The 17,783-nt window shown below is 44.5% G+C and overlaps 1 protein-coding gene across 1 annotated transcript in view; it reads left to right on the top strand.

The window, feature by feature from the left end:
• The window catches only part of zgc:63587 (uncharacterized protein LOC393431 homolog), a 43,208-nt gene that overhangs the window by 9,850 nt on the left and 15,575 nt on the right, over positions 1 to 17,783 (top strand). Inside the window, exons 5-7 of the mRNA XM_038978348.1 lie at positions 39 to 162; positions 1,485 to 1,619; positions 1,832 to 1,949. Of these exons, the coding sequence (XP_038834276.1) occupies positions 39 to 162; positions 1,485 to 1,619; positions 1,832 to 1,949 (377 nt within the window). The remainder of the gene's footprint in view (positions 1 to 38; positions 163 to 1,484; positions 1,620 to 1,831; positions 1,950 to 17,783) is intronic.

The following is a 17,783-nucleotide window of genomic DNA, read 5'->3' as shown; positions in this document are numbered from 1 at the left end:
ACACAATGAAAATGTATTTCCTTTTGTCTCCTCTGTAGAGAAGATTGAGCGGACGGTGCAGATAGAAGCCAGTACGGTGGAGATTGAAGAGAGAGGAGTGAAGCTCCGTCTTACTGTGGTCGACACCCCCGGATACGGAGATGCCATCAACAGCCAGGACTGGTGTGTGTGTGTGTGTACAATGGTTGATGATGGCAGGAGCAGTTATTCTTCCTGTGCCCTTGCCCCCATCAGCTGCTGTGTGGGCTCTCTCCCTCCCCCTCCTCCCTCTCTCTTCCCCTCCTCCTCTCAGCTCCATTTCTTTTTGATTGTCCTGACATACCTGTGTTTGTGCCTGTTGGTTTGATGTACAACTCGAGGTTGGTGACAACTGGCAGTGATCTAAGGGCTAGGCTGAGTGCAATAGAGCAGGTTAGCAGCTCTAAGTGGTGTTGGTAACAACAAAGGGACAACAGTACATTTACATTTGACATTTTAGTCATTTAGCACACTCTTATCCAGAGCAACTTACAGGAGCAATTAGGGCAATTAAGTGTCTTGCTTAAGGGCACGTCAACAGATTTTTTTTACCTAGTCAGCTCAGGGATTTGAACCAGCAACCTTTCGGTTACGATGTTAACAGCTAGGCTATCTGCTGCCCCATTAACAGGTGTTAAGGATATGCTTACATCCAGAGTTGGGATCATTCTATTTCAATTCCATTTCCATTCCTCTCAGAATTAGTCAAGGCATTTTTTCACAGTAGTGGCCTGAGTTATCTGGAGTTGCTATGGAATGGACCACAACACTACCTGGGTCCAATAGGGTGAGGTGAATATAGGTCAGAGGTAAACTGCATCCCAAATGGCACCCAATTTCCTATATAGTGCACTACTTTTGACCAGAATAGTGCTCTATACACGGAATAGGGTGCCATTTGGGATGCAGACTTTGTGTTGATTTTTGTTCTGGCTGGGAGGGTAGCTGTAGGCGCCCTGCTAATGAACATGTTACCACGCCTACTGGCCCTGTAGGAAGTCATCAGAGAAAGCAGGTCAGATGGCAGAGATGATAGGCTGCATCTCAATACTCTGAAACAGCTTCCTTTTCTGGTCTCCTTTTCTCCATGTTGGTCTCTCAGAGATGATAGGCTGCATCTCAATACTCTGAAACAGCTTCCTTTTCTGGTCTCCTTTTCGCCATGTTGGTCTATGAGATGATAGGCTGCATCTCAATACAATGAAACAGCTTCCTTTTCTGGTATTTTCTTTCTCTTATCCCTGGTTTTCAAATTGGTGCAGATGAGATAGAAGAGGTGAGGAGATATAGCCAGTTTAGGCTTTTGAGATGCATCCCCTTTCGTGAATATATATATATACAGTACATATACTCCCTAGGCTCAAAAATCCCACAATCTATTTTTCTGGAGGTGGTTTTCTAGTGCAGACTGTGTCTCTGGTTGTTTTTTGTGTGATGTGTGTGTGTTCTGTCCTGTGTGTCCTCAGCTTTAAGACCATCATCCAGTACATTGATAACCAGTTTGAGCGTTACCTTCATGACGAGAGTGGCCTGAACCGCAGACACATCGTAGACAACCGAGTCCACTGCTGCTTCTACTTCATCTCTCCCTTTGGACACGGGTAAGAACACATGCGCACACACACACACACACACACACACACACACACACACACACACACACACACACACACACACACACACACACACACACACTGCTACTTCTAGTTCATACCACCATTTAGGCTAGGTAAGGGGAACATAATCACTTTATACTTTTTATTTAGCTACTATTATTTATCTATTGTTTGTATTTCTACCTGTCCCTGTCCAGTCTGAAGCCTCTGGATGTGGAGTTTATGAAGGCCATCCACAGCAAGGTCAACATCGTCCCTGTCATCGCTAAGGCTGACACACTCACACTGAAAGAAAGAGACCGCCTTAAGAAGAGGGTGAGTGGGGCACGTGCACGCACACACACACACACACACACACACACACACACACACACACACACACACACACACACACACACACACACACACACACACACACACACACACCTACACAAGCAGTGCGACAAGCATGTCAGACATTCAAGCGTTTTCCCTCATTCCCCTAGGTATTTATTTTTTACACAGGTGTAAAAACATAGCATTGCCCCTCACTGAGATCACGATGGAACCAATGGAATTAGTGATGAGGTTGTTGCCAGAATGTTGAGGGCTGCATTAGCATCAGTAGCTGTTCTGTGTTGTTTGTGTCCTGAGCCATATGGCACTGTCATTAGAAAGTAGATTATATAATAATAATAGAAATTAGATTCTTATCAGCACACTGGCACAGTGGCCCAGAGGCAACTATGCAAGTCGAACATCCGTGATTGTGTGTGAATACGCACACATTTGCCTGTGTGTGTGTGTGTGTGTGGGTGTGTACATTTTTAATGATGCAGCTTGATTGCTGCTGGACAATAGCAGGCTTATTTAGAAGTGCAGAGAGAGATGGAGAGAAGAGAAAGAGAGGGGGAGAGAGAAAAGGGGGCAGCAGGTAGCCTAGTGGTTAGAGCGTTGGGCCAGTAAACGAAAGGTTGCTAGATAGAATCCCCTAGCTGACAAGGTAAATATCTGCCGTTCTGCCCCTGAACAAGGCAGTTAACCCACTGTTCCTAGGCCGTCATTGTAAATAAGAATTTGTTCTTAACTGACTTGCCTAGTTAAATAAAGGAAAAATAAATACAAATTTAAAAGAGGGAGAGAGAGCACACATATCTTGGTCAGTGTCCCTTCCTTCCAGATGCTTCCTATTGGAGCAGACCTGCATGCTTCTGGTTTCCTGATATCTGGTCTGACATCACACACACCATGAGAGGTTTGTTAAGCTGATATAGCCCACGCTAGGCAGAGGAGAATGAGGCTGTGTAAATAGGATTTCCTGCTTCTGTGATATCACTCCATCTCCCCTCATCCTCCTCGTATCTAATCTACTCCCTCCACTTTTGATTCTTGTGTTTGAGTCAGTTTGTTTAAAATGTTTCAACGGTGCTTTTTTCTCTCTGGTGGGAGGGATAGCAACCAGATCCGGACAGGGCTTGCATGTGTGTGTGCACTTGTGTGTGTAACATCCATCCAATATAATCACTAGTGAATATCTTATTGTCTAACTCCTGCCCACTACCCACTTCGTTTTGCTTGAGCAGTCTCGTTAGCTATACTTTAACAAGTTTGTTTGCTTACCTAGCAGCTGGAGACACTCCCCCCTCCCCTCACTAACCCCTGTACTTGCCAGAACAGTCAGATACAGTCCCAGCTAGTATTGTATGTTCAGTCCCAGACCACCCACCAGCCCTTCTTTCAGACCCCAGAAACAGTGGTCTTTTCCCCCAGCGGGGAGGCCTCTGCTCTGGCATGTATGGGGCCGGAGTGGGGCATGCCTGGCACTCAGGCCGGGAACAGCTCTCCTACCTGGGCTCCAGTGGAGGATAGCAGACTCAGTCACTGTACAGCTGCTTTGTTGGAGGCCCAGGTCTAGACAGAGCTGGTTCTACAGGAGTGTGAGTATATGTATGTGTGACTGCAGACTCAGTCACTGTGAAGCAGCTTTGTTGAAGACTCACACAGTCTGGTTGTGTAAAGTGCTGATGTTACAGATTAGTAAAAACACACACACACACAATTTTTCCTTAAACAGTCTTATATTTTTTGCTTTTTACCAAATCAAATCAAATACACGTGTTTAGCAGATGTTATTGCGGATGTAGCGAAATTATCTGTATAGGGTGAGTGTCCTGACAGTCAGAGGGGATGGAATGGGGTGAGCGAGGGACAAATTGCACACCCTGTTCAACTGTCTAAAAACTCTGTCTGTCGCATTAGTTCCCATGGTCCACTTAGCGTTCCCATAACAACTGTCAGTTAACAAGCAATTAGGATAAACAGAATGGATAGCCTACACAGATGTGCACGCTAACACATCTCAAACTCACATACAGTTTTACAAAAACACAGGTCTATACACACAAACCCCTGCTGCTCCACCGCCAACAAAATGTATTAATTCCCCACCAGCTTAGATCACAAGGGGGCACAAAAAAAACGGGGAAAAAGCCCATTGGGCGTCTATTACGAGAATACTAACCAAATTAGCACAAGTAATTGTGAATTTCCATGAAGGCTGCTAGCTTTAGTTTTAGCATAGTTTTTGCCCCAAAAACTGGATTTTTCATTGTAAGTTAATTTACTTGTGTGGCTGCCAGCTAAATAGTGTTGCACTTCTGTGGTCATTTGATGAAAATGAGTTGCCGAATGTGTTGCACTAATGTATTTTCTGTGAAGGAAAACTATAGTTGCATGTCCCTGATCACTCTATTGAAGCAAAAAATTCACTTGACTTTCAATATAAAATGCGACCCCTGTCAATACACAGCTGGAGCTGCTTCCGCTTTCTCCCGTTGTGCTATTTACAAACAAACACATGACTGGCTCAACTGTTCTGGGGAACTACGTAAGCTTCATCATTTAAAATAATGTGACAGGTTCTTGAAATGTTCTGCATTGACTGACCTTCATGTCTTAAAGTAATAATGGACTGTCATTTCTCTTTACTTATTTGAGTTGTTCCTGCCGTAATATGGACTTGGTCTTTTACCAAATAGGGCTATCTTCTGTATACTACCCCTACCAGGCTGTATCACATCCGGCCGTGATTGGGAGTCCCATAGGGCGGCGCACAATTGGCCCAGCGTCGTCCGGGTTTGGTCGGTGTAGGCCGTCATTGTAAATAACAATTTGTTCTAAACTGACTTGCCTAATTAAATAAAGGTAAAAAAAATAAAGAAACTTGTCACAACACAACTGATTGGCTCAAATGCATTAAGAAGGAAAGAAATTACACAAATTAACTTTTAACAAGGCACACCTGTTAATTGAAATGCATTCCAGGTGACTACCTCATGAAGCTGGTTGAGAGAAATCCAAGAGTGTGCAAAGCTGTCAAAGCAAAGGGTGGCTACTTTGAAGAATCTCAAATATAAAATATATTTTGATTTAACACATTTTTGGTCTCTACATAATTCCGTATCTGTTATATCATAGTTTTGATGTCTTCACTATTATTCTACAATGTAGAAAATAGTAAAAAATTAAGAAAAAACCTTTAGTGAGTGGGTGTGTCCAAACTTTTGACTGGTACTTTAAATCTGAGAAGTAGCCGTTATGTACTATTTTACACCTAGGGTTACTATACATAACTTTAACCCATTTTATAAGAGATTCTCCAAAATTGAAATATTCCACGCATTTATATATAAACTCCGGTTGTACCCATAGTTATAGCATGTCAATCTTACCCATCGCTAGGCATCAATTACATTTATTTTTCTATGGAAAGAAAACACATTTTCCCAATCAGTCTCCTGGATGCTGAAAGTTATTGGCTCTTTGTCTTGAATCTTCCGGCCAAGGTAATGTTGTGATGCTTAAAGTCTCTCTGTAACTCTCTGTAACTCTACTCTAACTGCATGTTCATCTACAAGAGAAAGTATACAATCTGATGATTTACTCATCTTGGGTTTACTTGTTGTCCTTTGCACTATGTTTGTTTCCCAGTTTAATCAGATAAGTAATTATATATACAGTACGTGCTTCTGTGGGCCCTGCCGAGCACCGTAGTTGAGTACCAGTCCCTTGCCAGACTAGGGCAGTTGGGTGCCCCTTCCCTGGTCAATTCCACAGTAACTTAACAATTTCCACATTTTTTTTTACAAAAACACATTTACTTGAAGAACAGTGCAGATGCAAGGTTTGGTAACAGAATTACGGTTTGTACTGTTTATGCCATCATTCTGTTACCATAGTTTCCATCTGCATTGTTCTTCAAGTAAATGTGTTTTTGTAAAATTTTCTGTGGAAATTGTTAAACGTAGTCCTTGTGCAGAGATGTATGGTTTGTTTAACTTTGCAATCATTGGTTTTTGTTTGACATATAAAGTGAAAAATCTGAGTCTGTGTCACCCCTGTTAGACTAGGGTAGTACAATACCCCTCCCCTGCCATACTAGGGTAGTTGAGTACCAGTCTTTCTATTGAGGTCAGAGAAGCAGCAGCCAAGAAGCTACCAGAAAAAGCCCTCGGCTGTAGAATGATTAATGACTAGAGTGTTTTCCCCCTGATATTTATTTGTTTATTTGTTTTTCACTGGCCACTTTCTCACCATTTTTACGTTGTTTGTCCGTCAGCTAAATGTGTTGCCCTCCCTTCATTCCCAGTCCTACGATCTCTGTATTATTAGGGGGAAAGAGCTTGTAGAGAACAATATACGTTTCCTGCAATGGGTCAAGGCTATTCCGCCGACAAGACGCAGCCTGCCGCCCTGCGCAATATCAACCTTTGAACAAACCTTGCTCTCGTTCTCTCTCGCCATTCCTTTCTTTTATTCTCTCCTTCTCTCCCCTCTTACTTTGTTCCTTTGGTCTCCCTGCTTTTTCTCTCCCCCCGCTCTCTCCTTCCCCCTTCTTTATTCTTTGTAATGCCAGTTCTATTTCTAATACTTGTTTCGATGTGTCATTTATGGGATATGCCTTAGGGCGGGTCACAAGCTCGAAGAATTCAATCACACAGCGTCTGTTGAAGACAGACAGGTCGAGTGGCGAATGGGGTGAGTCGCTCTCCTCAATAAAGGGAACCATTCGCTCGCCAACTGGTCATTCTCGCATTTCTTCCTTGAGGTAGTGACTGCGCTCACTAAAAGCTCTCATCAGCACGAATAGATGGTCTTTCTACTGAACTGTCAGGCGAACCATGAGGTTAACACTGCCGAACATAGGACCTCAGCTCCTGTCGATTACATTTCTATTTTAGTAATTTAGCAGACGCTCTTATCCAGAGCAACTTACAGTTAGTGCATTCGTCTTAAGATACTGTAGCTAGGTGTGACAACCACATATCTCAGTCATAGTAAGTACAGTTTTCCTCACTAAAGTAGCTATCAGCAAAGTCTGTTTAGCTAACGTCACATGGCTAATTATTGAGACTTGGTTAACCCTCGCCTCAAGGCTTTAGCTAAGGGCTAGCTGTCACCGCAAAGCTTAGCTAACCAGTGTAACTCGCCGCAAGTCTAGCTACACTAAACTCGTTTTTCTACCTGCAAGGGTAGAATTGCTGGCTCTCCTTTCACGTTTAGCACAACACACTCACGGACCGTGTTGACCAGACTGACCGCCCTAGCTTCACAGCTCGACGGTCGAGAGACACGCATGGTTCATTGAGAGACAAAGATAGCATGCTCATTCTTCGGCTAGCAGTGTGCTAACTAGCTAGGCTGTTAACCATGAGGTGAATGCTAGCTAGCTCACACTTTGCTCGAGGAATAGTATTTCTCGCAGCCATGGAGCCTGCTACCCCTACACAGTGAGAACTTAGCAGGCCTCCTGCCCGCTCCTCAGCACCGGCACACGGGCCCATGCGAGGGGATGATAGCAGGCAAGGATACACACCCCATGTGTATCGCCTGCTTGGATTTTGAGCACGCTACAGCATCACTCGCTAACCCCGAGTTCTGCAAGCATTGTAGGGCACTGCCTGCAAACTGCCTTCATCAGCGAGTGCGAAGAGCAACCTCCAAACAAGACTCTTCGCCCTCACAGCCTTTGGGCAATGAGGCTAATCCACAAACCCTTCCCTCCTTGGAGGAAGCTAATTAATATGGGGCCCTTTATTCACTGTATCAAAACGAAACAGCGGGCAAGAAGGATGAGAACCTCGATATCGATGAGGAAGAAATACTCAAAATCATTGAGGCGGAGAAATCTCAAGCCCACGGCTCCAAGCCCTATTCTGCCCTCGGTGCAGCATCAGCACCCAACGAAAATGTTGGGCTTATCAACATCTAAACGGGCAGCGACCAGGCTCGGTATCGACTGGTCCGCACCTGTGGGGGGTTGCTGCGCTGAAAGGGACTGGTTCGACGGGAGGAAACTCCCCTCTCGTGCCATCCCGGTGAAACAATTCCTCCTTAACGGTCCCTGCATGCATGGCGGAAGCCAAACTTAACTGGGACAAGCCCCTGTCCAGCAAGGCGAAAAATCTAATCAAGATTTATTTAAACAGCACATTTCAGACATGGAATGCAATGCAATGTGCTTTACAGCATCAAAACAGCATCAAAACACCATGCAAATGGAATACATGTAGGCCTATTACAGCAACATTTGAGTAGTAGCCTAGGCTGGCTAATCAACTGCAAGACATTTTGAGCGCACCATACAGTATTGCTGCATTCAACCGCACCAGTGATCCATGCAGCGCGAAAAATGAAAAACATGTTTTAAGTTGAAATGTTATTGTTACAACAACCTAGTGAACCTACCTACGTTTTTGTTATAGGCAGTTCTTAAATAGTTTTTGATTAGGTCGCAGCATATTATTTATATCTGCAAGGATAGCAGGAAAGGCTGGACAAATATGATTTATCTCTTGTTTTATTTATGTTAAAATGCTATATACAGCATCCTACAGTATGTGCGTTTATAAGTGGACATAATAAAGTGCCATATTTTTTATATAAAACAATGGGCAGTTTGAGTCGCAGTTGTATGCACATATTTTTCTAAAAGCAAACATATAGGCTATGTCTGCCTGTGAATTAGTTGTGTTTTTTCAATATTGCCTGTGCGGTGATTGAGTTTGACACCCCTGTTTTGGACAGAGGGAAGGCGTTCCCCGCTGTTAAGGTCTATCTAGCCGCTATCTCTGCCTGTCACATAGGCTTCAACAACAACACAATAGGGAAACACCCTCTGTTATGTCGTTTCATGAAGGGAGCACGTCGCTTACGCCGTCTCCATGCCTTTAGCCGCATCTTGGGATCTATCTATTGTGCTTGAGGTGATTTCTCAGCAACCTTTTGAGCCGCTGGAAAGCATGGAGTTGAAATATCTCTCCTTCAAAGGGCTGATTGCCCTTACATCCACAAAGCGGTGAGTGAGCTGCACTGTAAGTACACCATTCGTGCCTACAGTTCAACCCAGGGTTATCCAATGTAACGTTGGTACCCAATCCCACCTTTATACCTAAGGTCAGCGGCAATTGTCTCACCTTAGAGCTTGTGGTTTTCCACCCACCACCCTTCCTACGGAAGAAGGGCGTCTCCACAATTTCTGCCCAGTACGCGCTTTGCGCATCTACTTGAATAGCTCGAGAGCATGCTGTAAGAGTGACCAACTCTTCGTGTCTTGGGCGCCCCCCTGCAAGAGTGGGCCCCTCTCTCGTCAACGGCTATCCAATTGGATAGTGGAGGCTATTATATTGGCTTACAGTGCATTCGGATTTTGTGACGTTACAGCCTTATTCTAAAATGGATTAAATTGTTTTTTCCCTCATCAATCTACACACACTACCCCATAATGACAAAGCAAAAACAGGTTTTTAGATATTTTAGCAAATTTATTACAAAGAAAAAAACTGAAATATCACATTTACATAAGGCACACCTGTATTTTGGGAGTTTCTCCCATTCTTCTCTGCAAATCCTTTCAAGCTCTGTCAGGTTGGATGGGGAGCGTTGCTGCACAGCTATTTTCAGGTCTCTCCAGAGATGTTTGATCGGGTTCAAGTCCAGGCTCTGGCTGCCACTCAAGGACATTCAGAGACTTGTCCCGAAGCCACTCATGCGTTGTCTTGGCTGTGTTCTTAGGGTTGTTGTCCTGTTGGAAAGTGAACCTTCACCCCAGTCTGAGGTCCTGAGCGCTCTGGAGCAGGTTTTCATCAACGATCTCTCTGTACTTTGTTCAGTTCATCTTTCCCTCGATCCTGACTAGTCTCCCAGTCCCTGCCGCTGAAAAACATCCCCACAGCATGATTCTGCCACCACCATGCTTCATCGTAGGGATGGTACTGGCCAGGTGATGAGCGGTGCCTGGTTTCTCTCCAGACGTGATGCTTGGCATTCAGGCCAAAGAGTTCAATTTTGGTTTCATCAAACCAGAGAATCTTGTTCCTCATGGTCTGAGAGTCCTTTAGGTGCCTTTTGACAAACTCCATGCGGGTTGTCATGTGCCTTTTACTGAGGAGTGGCTTCCATCTGGCCACTCTATCATAAAGGCCTGATTGGTGGAGTGCTGCAGAGATGGTTGACCTTCTGGAAGGTTCTCTCATCTCCACAGAGGAACTCTGGAGCTCTGTTAGAGTGACCATCGGATCTTGGTCACCTTCCTGACCAAGGCCCTTCTTCCTCGATTGCTCAGTTTTGCTGGGCGGCCAGCTCTTGGAAGAGTCTTTGCGGTTCCTAACTTCTTCCATTTAAGAATGATGGAGGTCAGTGTGTTCTTGGGGACCTTGAATGCTGCAGAAATGTTTTGGTTCCCTTCCCCAGATCTGTGCCTCAAAACAATCCTGTCTTGTAGCTCTATGGACAATTCCTTCGACCTCGTGGCTTGGTTTTTGCTCTGACATGCACTGTCAACTGTAGGACCTTATATTTACCCCTTTTTCTGCCCAATTTCATCTCATCACTGCAACTCCCCAACGGGCTCGGGAGGTTAAGGTCCAGTCATGCGCCCTCCGATACATGACCCGCCAAACCGCCCTTCTTAACACCCGCCCGCTTAACCAGGAAACCTGTCCAATGTGTCGGAGGAAACACCGTTCACCTGACGACGAGGTCAGCCTGCAGGTGCTAGGCCCGCCACAAGGAGTCGCTAGAGCGCGATGAGCCAAGTAAAGCCCACACTGCCAAACCCTCCCCTAACCCGGACAACACTGGGTCAATTGTGCGCTGCCCTTTGGGACTCCCGATCACGGACGGTTTTGATATAGCCCGGGGTCGAACCCGGTTCTCTAGTGTGATTGGATTCCTCGAGCTTGTGACCCGCCCTAAGGCATATCCCATAAGTGACATATCTCATTCATATTCTCATAGAACCGGGGTTAAGCAAGTAACCCTACGTTTCCCTGGCTGAGGTTGCAGTGGTCTGTAACTCATAAGTAGCCCTGAGCAGGATATATTGGAGAGTTTATCCTCTGTGTCAGTGACACTGCAACTCAGTGGCCTTGTGGTTAGAGTGTCTGACCTCAGCTTGGAAGGTTGTGAGTTCAAACCCTGGCTGAGTCATACCAAAGGCTGTAAAAATGTGACCTGATGCGTCTTTGCTTGGCACTCAGCAAGGCCTTGCGATAGGCCTGCGATAGACTAGTGTCCTGTCCAGGGGGTGTACTTATACATCATGCTACAGAAACAGGAAATAGGCTATATGAGCTGAAAATAGGCCCTATGAGCCGTCCTGGCTCGCCCCTGGGGGGCTTTACTCATAAACCACCTCACTACTGCTTCGCTATCTGATCAGATTTTATACAGGAGCTGGTTTAGACTGAATCCTGTCTAGGACAATTCTACTGAAATAAAATGAGATTACAGAATTCTGGCATATCAGCTATAATGGACATTTAGCATTTCTAGACGGATATATGAAAAAGAGAATACAAATGTTTATTCAGCAATGGGTTTTAAATTATCTTGAGTGAGTTGTGTCACCGCTTTGGCATGTAGTGCTAGTACTCACTAACCTGCTGTATCTGTATAGTAGCACTTGAGTTGGGTATTTGACTGCAACTGCTACTAGAAGTTTAGTACTCTGAGACAGTACATGGCCTCTGTAGTTTGAAGGGAGGAAGAGGTCAGAGAGGGCTAGAGAGCTCAGGAGGAGTTCTATTCTTGCACTGAGCCAGGGGACAACCAATTGTTCAGCCCTCTCCCCTTCTCTCTCCCCCGTCCACTCCTGTTCTCACGGAAGGCAGTTTGGCCATGCAGCTGCCATATTTCACCCAGGCCACAGCCTGTGGTGCTGTCACAGCTTTCCCGTCATTGTCTCGCTCCTGTCGACTCCCCCATGAATCCTCAGTCCTCTCAGCCCTGCTGCTACTGTGTGAACTAGCTCGACTACAGCCCTACAGGGATCCTGGGGGGGTCTTAACTTTTCTTGGTGCCGTTGTTTGAAGTGCTGTCACCATGAAAATGTTTAAGATTAACAGCATACATATTTCATCCAAAAATGGTAGACCAAGCCAAGCAGACAGACCCGGTGCCAGGATAGGCCTAAAGTGACTAAGGGGGCAGTTGAAATCGGTGAGGGGGCACAATTTTTGGGGGTTCTTCCATTGGAATCATATTGAATTCTGCTTATCATGCTATATCACAATAAACATAAAGTTCAAATGCCGAGACTCTGAGACCATTGAGTGCTTTTGAAGTGACAGGTTGGCGCAAAATCTGTAGCCCATCTGCACAGTATCAGCACAATGGACAGTGCCTTACACACTAAAGCAAGGCCATTTTTGCAAGGAATAGAGGCTACAAGGGTAATTCAGCTATTACAAACAGCCTATGTGAATACAGTTGTACACACAGCTGTCTTACCAAAACAATACAAACTAAATGCTGAAAGTAGTAGCCTAGTTATTCATGCAAACAAAAATACTGAAAAGCAGTTTGGCTTAGAATACTGACACAACTGTGAATGCGATCGAATGAATGTGAACAGAACATAACAGCGGTAGGCTTACTTGGTCTATAAACATATATCAGATCAATAAAGGCATTACACAATCTAGGCTAGTTACATTAACAGTAAACAAACGCAGTAAGCACAAGGCGAATGCAAATAACTAAAACATAGCCTACTACAGTGAGATGCAACAAGCTGTCTTGCCAAATAAACAGGCCTATAGGCCCGCTTCAAACATAGGAAATCACGCAGCTTATGAGTTCAGCAACACGTTGTGATATGGCACTTCTGTGGATCAAATTCGGCTCACCCAAGTATTCAATTAAGTAATCCCGGCCTACCATATACATGTACGTCCAATACGTACAGTTCCATTTACAACCAGGAAAAGCAATAGGCTACCAAGTGCCTACATTCTATTTCTATGGTTATTTATTTCTATGATGATACATACTGATATGTAGCTATAACCAGGGGCGACATTTGGGTTCTTGTATTGGAATTATATTGAATTCTGTTTATATCACGCTATAGCACAATAAACATACAAGTTTTACAACAGTGATGTGCAGAACGGCATCTTGGAACGCTCAACTTGTCGATTCTTGTCACGGATGGCTATTGCAGCAGACGACCACACCGGGTTCCACTGCTATCAGCTAGAAACAAGAAGAAGCGGCTCCAGGGGGCACGCAGTCACCAACACTGGACAATTGAGGAGTAGAAGAACATCGCCTGGAACATGTGCAGTCCCCAGACCTCAACCCAATAGAGCATCTTTGGGATGAGATGGAAGGGGCCGTTCGCAGCATGAATGTACCGCCTTCCAATCTGCAGCAGCTACGTGATACCATCGCGTCCGCATGGACCAACATCCCTGTGGAACATTTCCAACACCTTGTAAAATGCCCTGAGCAATTCAGGCAGTTGTGGAGGAAAAGGGGGGTCCGATCCGGTACTAGAAGGGTGTACCTACAGATGAAGTCGGAAGTTTACATACACTGAGGTTGGAGTCATTAAAACTCGTATTTTCAACCACTACACACATTTCTTGTTAACAAGAAACGGTTCGGACATCTACTTTGTGCATGACACAATACATTTTTCCAGCAATTGTTTACAGACAGATTATTTCACTTATAATTCACTGTATCACAATTCCAGTGGGTCAGATGTTTACATACACTAAGTTAACTGTGCCTTTTAAACAGCTTGGAAAATTCCAGAAAATGATCATGGCTTCAGAAGCTTCTGATAGGCTAATTGACATCATTTGAGTCAATTGGAGGTGTACCTGTGGATGTGTTTCAAGGCCTACCTTCAAACTCAGTGCCTCTTTGCTTGACATCATGGCAAAATCAAAAGAAATCAGCAAAGATCTCAGAAAAAAGACCTCCACAAGTCTGGTTCATCCTTGGGAGCAATTTCCAAACGCCTGAAGTTACCATCTTCATCTGTACAGACAATAGTACGCAAGTATAAACATGGGACCACGCAGCCGTCATACCGCTCAGGATGGATGAATGTACTCTCCTAGAGATGAATGTACTTTGGTGCGAAAAGTGCAAATCAATCCCAGAACAACAGCAAAGGACCTTGTGAAGATGCTGGAGGAAACAGGTACAAAAGTATCTATATCCACAGTAAAACGAGTCCTATATCAACATAATCTGAAAGGCCGCTCAGCAAGGAAGAAGCCACTGTGTAACGATCGTCCTGGGAAGAATGAGACCAAGGCGCAGCGTTCTTTGAGTTCCACATAATTTTAATCACGAAGTGAAACTACGACACAACAAAACAATAAAGATTACGACGACCGAACAGCTACGTCGTGCAACCTAGCGGCACACAAACAAAGAACAAGATCCCACACAGAAAGAGGGAAAAGGGCAGCCTAAGTATGGTTCTCAATCAGAGACAATGCTAGACAGCTGCCTCTGATTGAGAACCACACCCGGCCAAACACATAGAAATAGACCACATAGAACCAAGACATAGAATGCCCACCCCAACTCACGCCCTGACCGAACCAAAATAGAGACATAAAAAGGATCTCTAAGGTCAGGGCGTGACACACTGCTCCAAAACCGCCATAAAAAAGCCAGACTGCGGTTTGCAACTGCACATGGGGACAAAGATTGTACTTGTTGGAGAAATGTCCTCTGGTCTGATGAAACAAAAATAGAACAGTTTGGCCATAGTGACCATCGTTATGTTTGGAGGAAAAAGGGGGAGGCTTGCAAGCCGAAGAACACCATCCCAATCGTGAAGCACGGGGGTGGCAGCATCATGTTGTGGGGGTGATGTGCTGCAGGAGGGACTGGTGCACTTCACAAAATAGATGGCATCATGAGGAATTAAAATTATGTGGATATATTGAAGCAACATCTCAAGACATCAGTCAGGAAGTTAAAGCTTGGTTGCAAATGGGTCTTCCAAATGAACAATGACCCCAAGCATACATCCAAAGTTGTGGCAAAATGGCTTAAGGACAACAAAGTCAAGGTATTGGAGTGGCCATCACAAAGCCCTGACCTCAATCCTATAGAAAATGTGTGGGCAGAACTGAAAAAGCATGTACGAGCAAGGATGCCTAGAAACCTGACTCAGTTACACCAGCTCTGTTAGGAGGAATGGGCCAAAATTCACCCAACTTATTGTGGGAGGCTTGTGGAAGGCTACCCGAAACGTTTGACCCAAGTTCAACAATTTAAAGGCAATGCTACCAAATACTAATTGAGTGTATGTAAACTTCTGACCCACTGGGAATGTGATGAAATAAATCAAATCTGAAATAAATAATTCTCTCTACTATTATTCTGACATTTCACATTCTTAAAATAAAATGGTGATCCTAACTGACCTAAGACAGGGAATTTGTACTAGGATTAAATGTCTGGAATTGTGAAAAACTGAGTTTAAATGTATTTGGCTAAGGTGTATGTAAACTTCTGACTTCAACTGTAACTAATACCGGAGTAATACAGAGTAGCTCAAAACATTACTAATCACAAATTACTCAATGGATCATGATAATTTTCTGGTAAAAAAGTGGAGGTGCAAAAACATGTTTACACCCCTATTTTGAAAGTGGGGGTGCAGCTGCTCCGTTTGCTCCATTGCTCAGGCACCTATGCTGGTAGCTTAGTGTACCTCAGTCTCCAGGCTCATACAGTTGCAGTGGAGTACAGTTAGCTAGTCAGCGAACTGCTAAGGTATAGCTAGCCAGTCAGTCCTACATACACTTTAGTTGTCTTAGCCTAGCATTAGCCTCAATGATCTGGATACTAGCATTCAGTGGTGGAGTTAGCCAAATACCTTGTATTGCCTCCTCAAGTCCTGCACTGTTTCTCGTTCACCTCTAAGCTTCTAATGGGTATTTTCCATCACAAATACTTGGTGAACAGTGATGATGACCTCATCCTTACTCAGCCCTCTCTGCTGTGTGTGTGTGTCTGTGTGGTCGTTGCCCAGTCCCTTTCCTCCCTGGGACGCAGGTGTATTTATTTTTCTGCCCTAGTGCAGTCATTGTGCCAGGGCATGCCTGCGCTTCTGCAGAATTTAAAACAATAAATATATGTTTCCCTCCATGGAGAGAAAATGACTTCAACACACAAATACCTCTTCAGGAGTGGATTAGGAACAGGCCTTTTACAGTGAGATAACAGCCAGTTTCCTTGCATTTGGAACATCTTACGGTCACCGTCTGAAGTGACCTGCCCGACACCCCTTCTAAAGAAAGACACAATCTCTTTATTAGTTTAAGAGACTAATAATATAAGTAATGATACTACTTTAAAAGTTTCTTCTTTGATTGTAAAACATTTATGTTCAACCTCTTTTGAAACTGTGAAACTGCACTGTGACAACCAGAACCAGACAGACCAGACCCCTTTCAAACTCTTAAACTGACATGGTCTTTGGTGATTATAGCATAATAACAGTACATTACGACATGGCTTAATTAATACTGTGTGTATTGTACTCTCCTTCACTCTCTGTGATCATAGGTTGAGGTGGGTGGTCTGGATCAGTCGAGAAGGGGGAGGGGGTGCACTTTAATTCCGTTGCCTTTTTTATATTAAGCGTTAATCCCAGCAGTTACCTTGGTAACTGTCTGCCCCCCTCCACTCCCATGCCCCCTGGCTGGGCAGACCCACCAGGGCCTGTCCAGTCTGCCTGGTACAGTAATTACAGGAAGGACCTCGGCTCTAATGGTCCAGTGACTAGGTCAGGAATGCCGATTTGATGTCTTTGTTTAAGTGCTCTTTCAGAACGAGTCACTCGTTGCTTCACCGCTTTCATTTCTAATGTGAAAGAAATAAGAAAGCTACTTTGTTTTCCAAGGCAGAGCTGTGAGGAGCTCTGTTAGCCTGGGCACCTGTACACCTGCATGCTACAGTACATTACTGTCTGGGCAGCTAGAGTATGGTGCAGGCATCAGGATGTCTGTATGAGGATGTGTCCCAGATGGCACCCTATTCCCTATATAGTGCAATACTTTTGACCAGAGCCTTATGTCTGAGTATATGATTCCTACAGGATTACCTGGAGCTTCCTAGGCCCAGGGGTAAGGGTCCATGGGGGCTATAGATGAAGCAGGGACATGGAGTCAGAGAGGCTAGTTGTGTAATGTTGAAAGGGTGGGGTTCTCTCTCTCTCTCTCTCTGTCTCTCTCTGTCTCTCTGTCTCTGTGTGTGTGGAGGGAGTGGTGTTGGGGTCTAACACCCTCAGTCTGCTCCCCTCAGAGTGAGTATTGTTGGGGCTCTGTCACACCCGCTGACTCCATGGGGGCAGCAGGAGGGTTAGTCTCATGACATTTCCTGGAAAGACTAAATCATTTTGGATTTAAAGTTAACAAATTCAGTTTTGAATTAAAGTTGTTTTTGAGTGAGGGACCTAGTGGGATCTAACAAGGAGTCAGCGTTTTGTCCACCCACTGTTAGATGTGTAATGTGTGTGAGCCCAGTCAGTTGTAAAACAAAACAATAATCCATTTGTTGTTATTATTAATCTGTTCTAATATGTTATTATTATGTTGTTGTCAACTTCATTGTGTATTGGATAGCTTTTTTACAGTGGCTCTAGAGGCTTTGGTCTGTAATGTTACATAAAGCTTATATCAAGGTTCCCAGCATAGACTTGGTGAGCTCTCTGGGCTCCCAATGCCTTGCCCTCCTCGCCCCGGGTCGATAAGATGCCATTCGATTGTTTTTCTCATTGAGCTTTTTCGCTTTGCATTGTTGATTTCATTAGACTTTGCTTCAGTGTATATTTTCACTTCCAAGTAT

The sequence above is a fragment of the Salvelinus namaycush genome, chromosome 1, assembly GCF_016432855.1.
Source record: "Salvelinus namaycush isolate Seneca chromosome 1, SaNama_1.0, whole genome shotgun sequence".
Lineage (NCBI taxonomy): Eukaryota > Metazoa > Chordata > Actinopteri > Salmoniformes > Salmonidae > Salvelinus > Salvelinus namaycush.
Note: the sequence above shows the minus strand (reverse complement) of the source record. Positions and strands in the feature narration are given on the sequence as shown.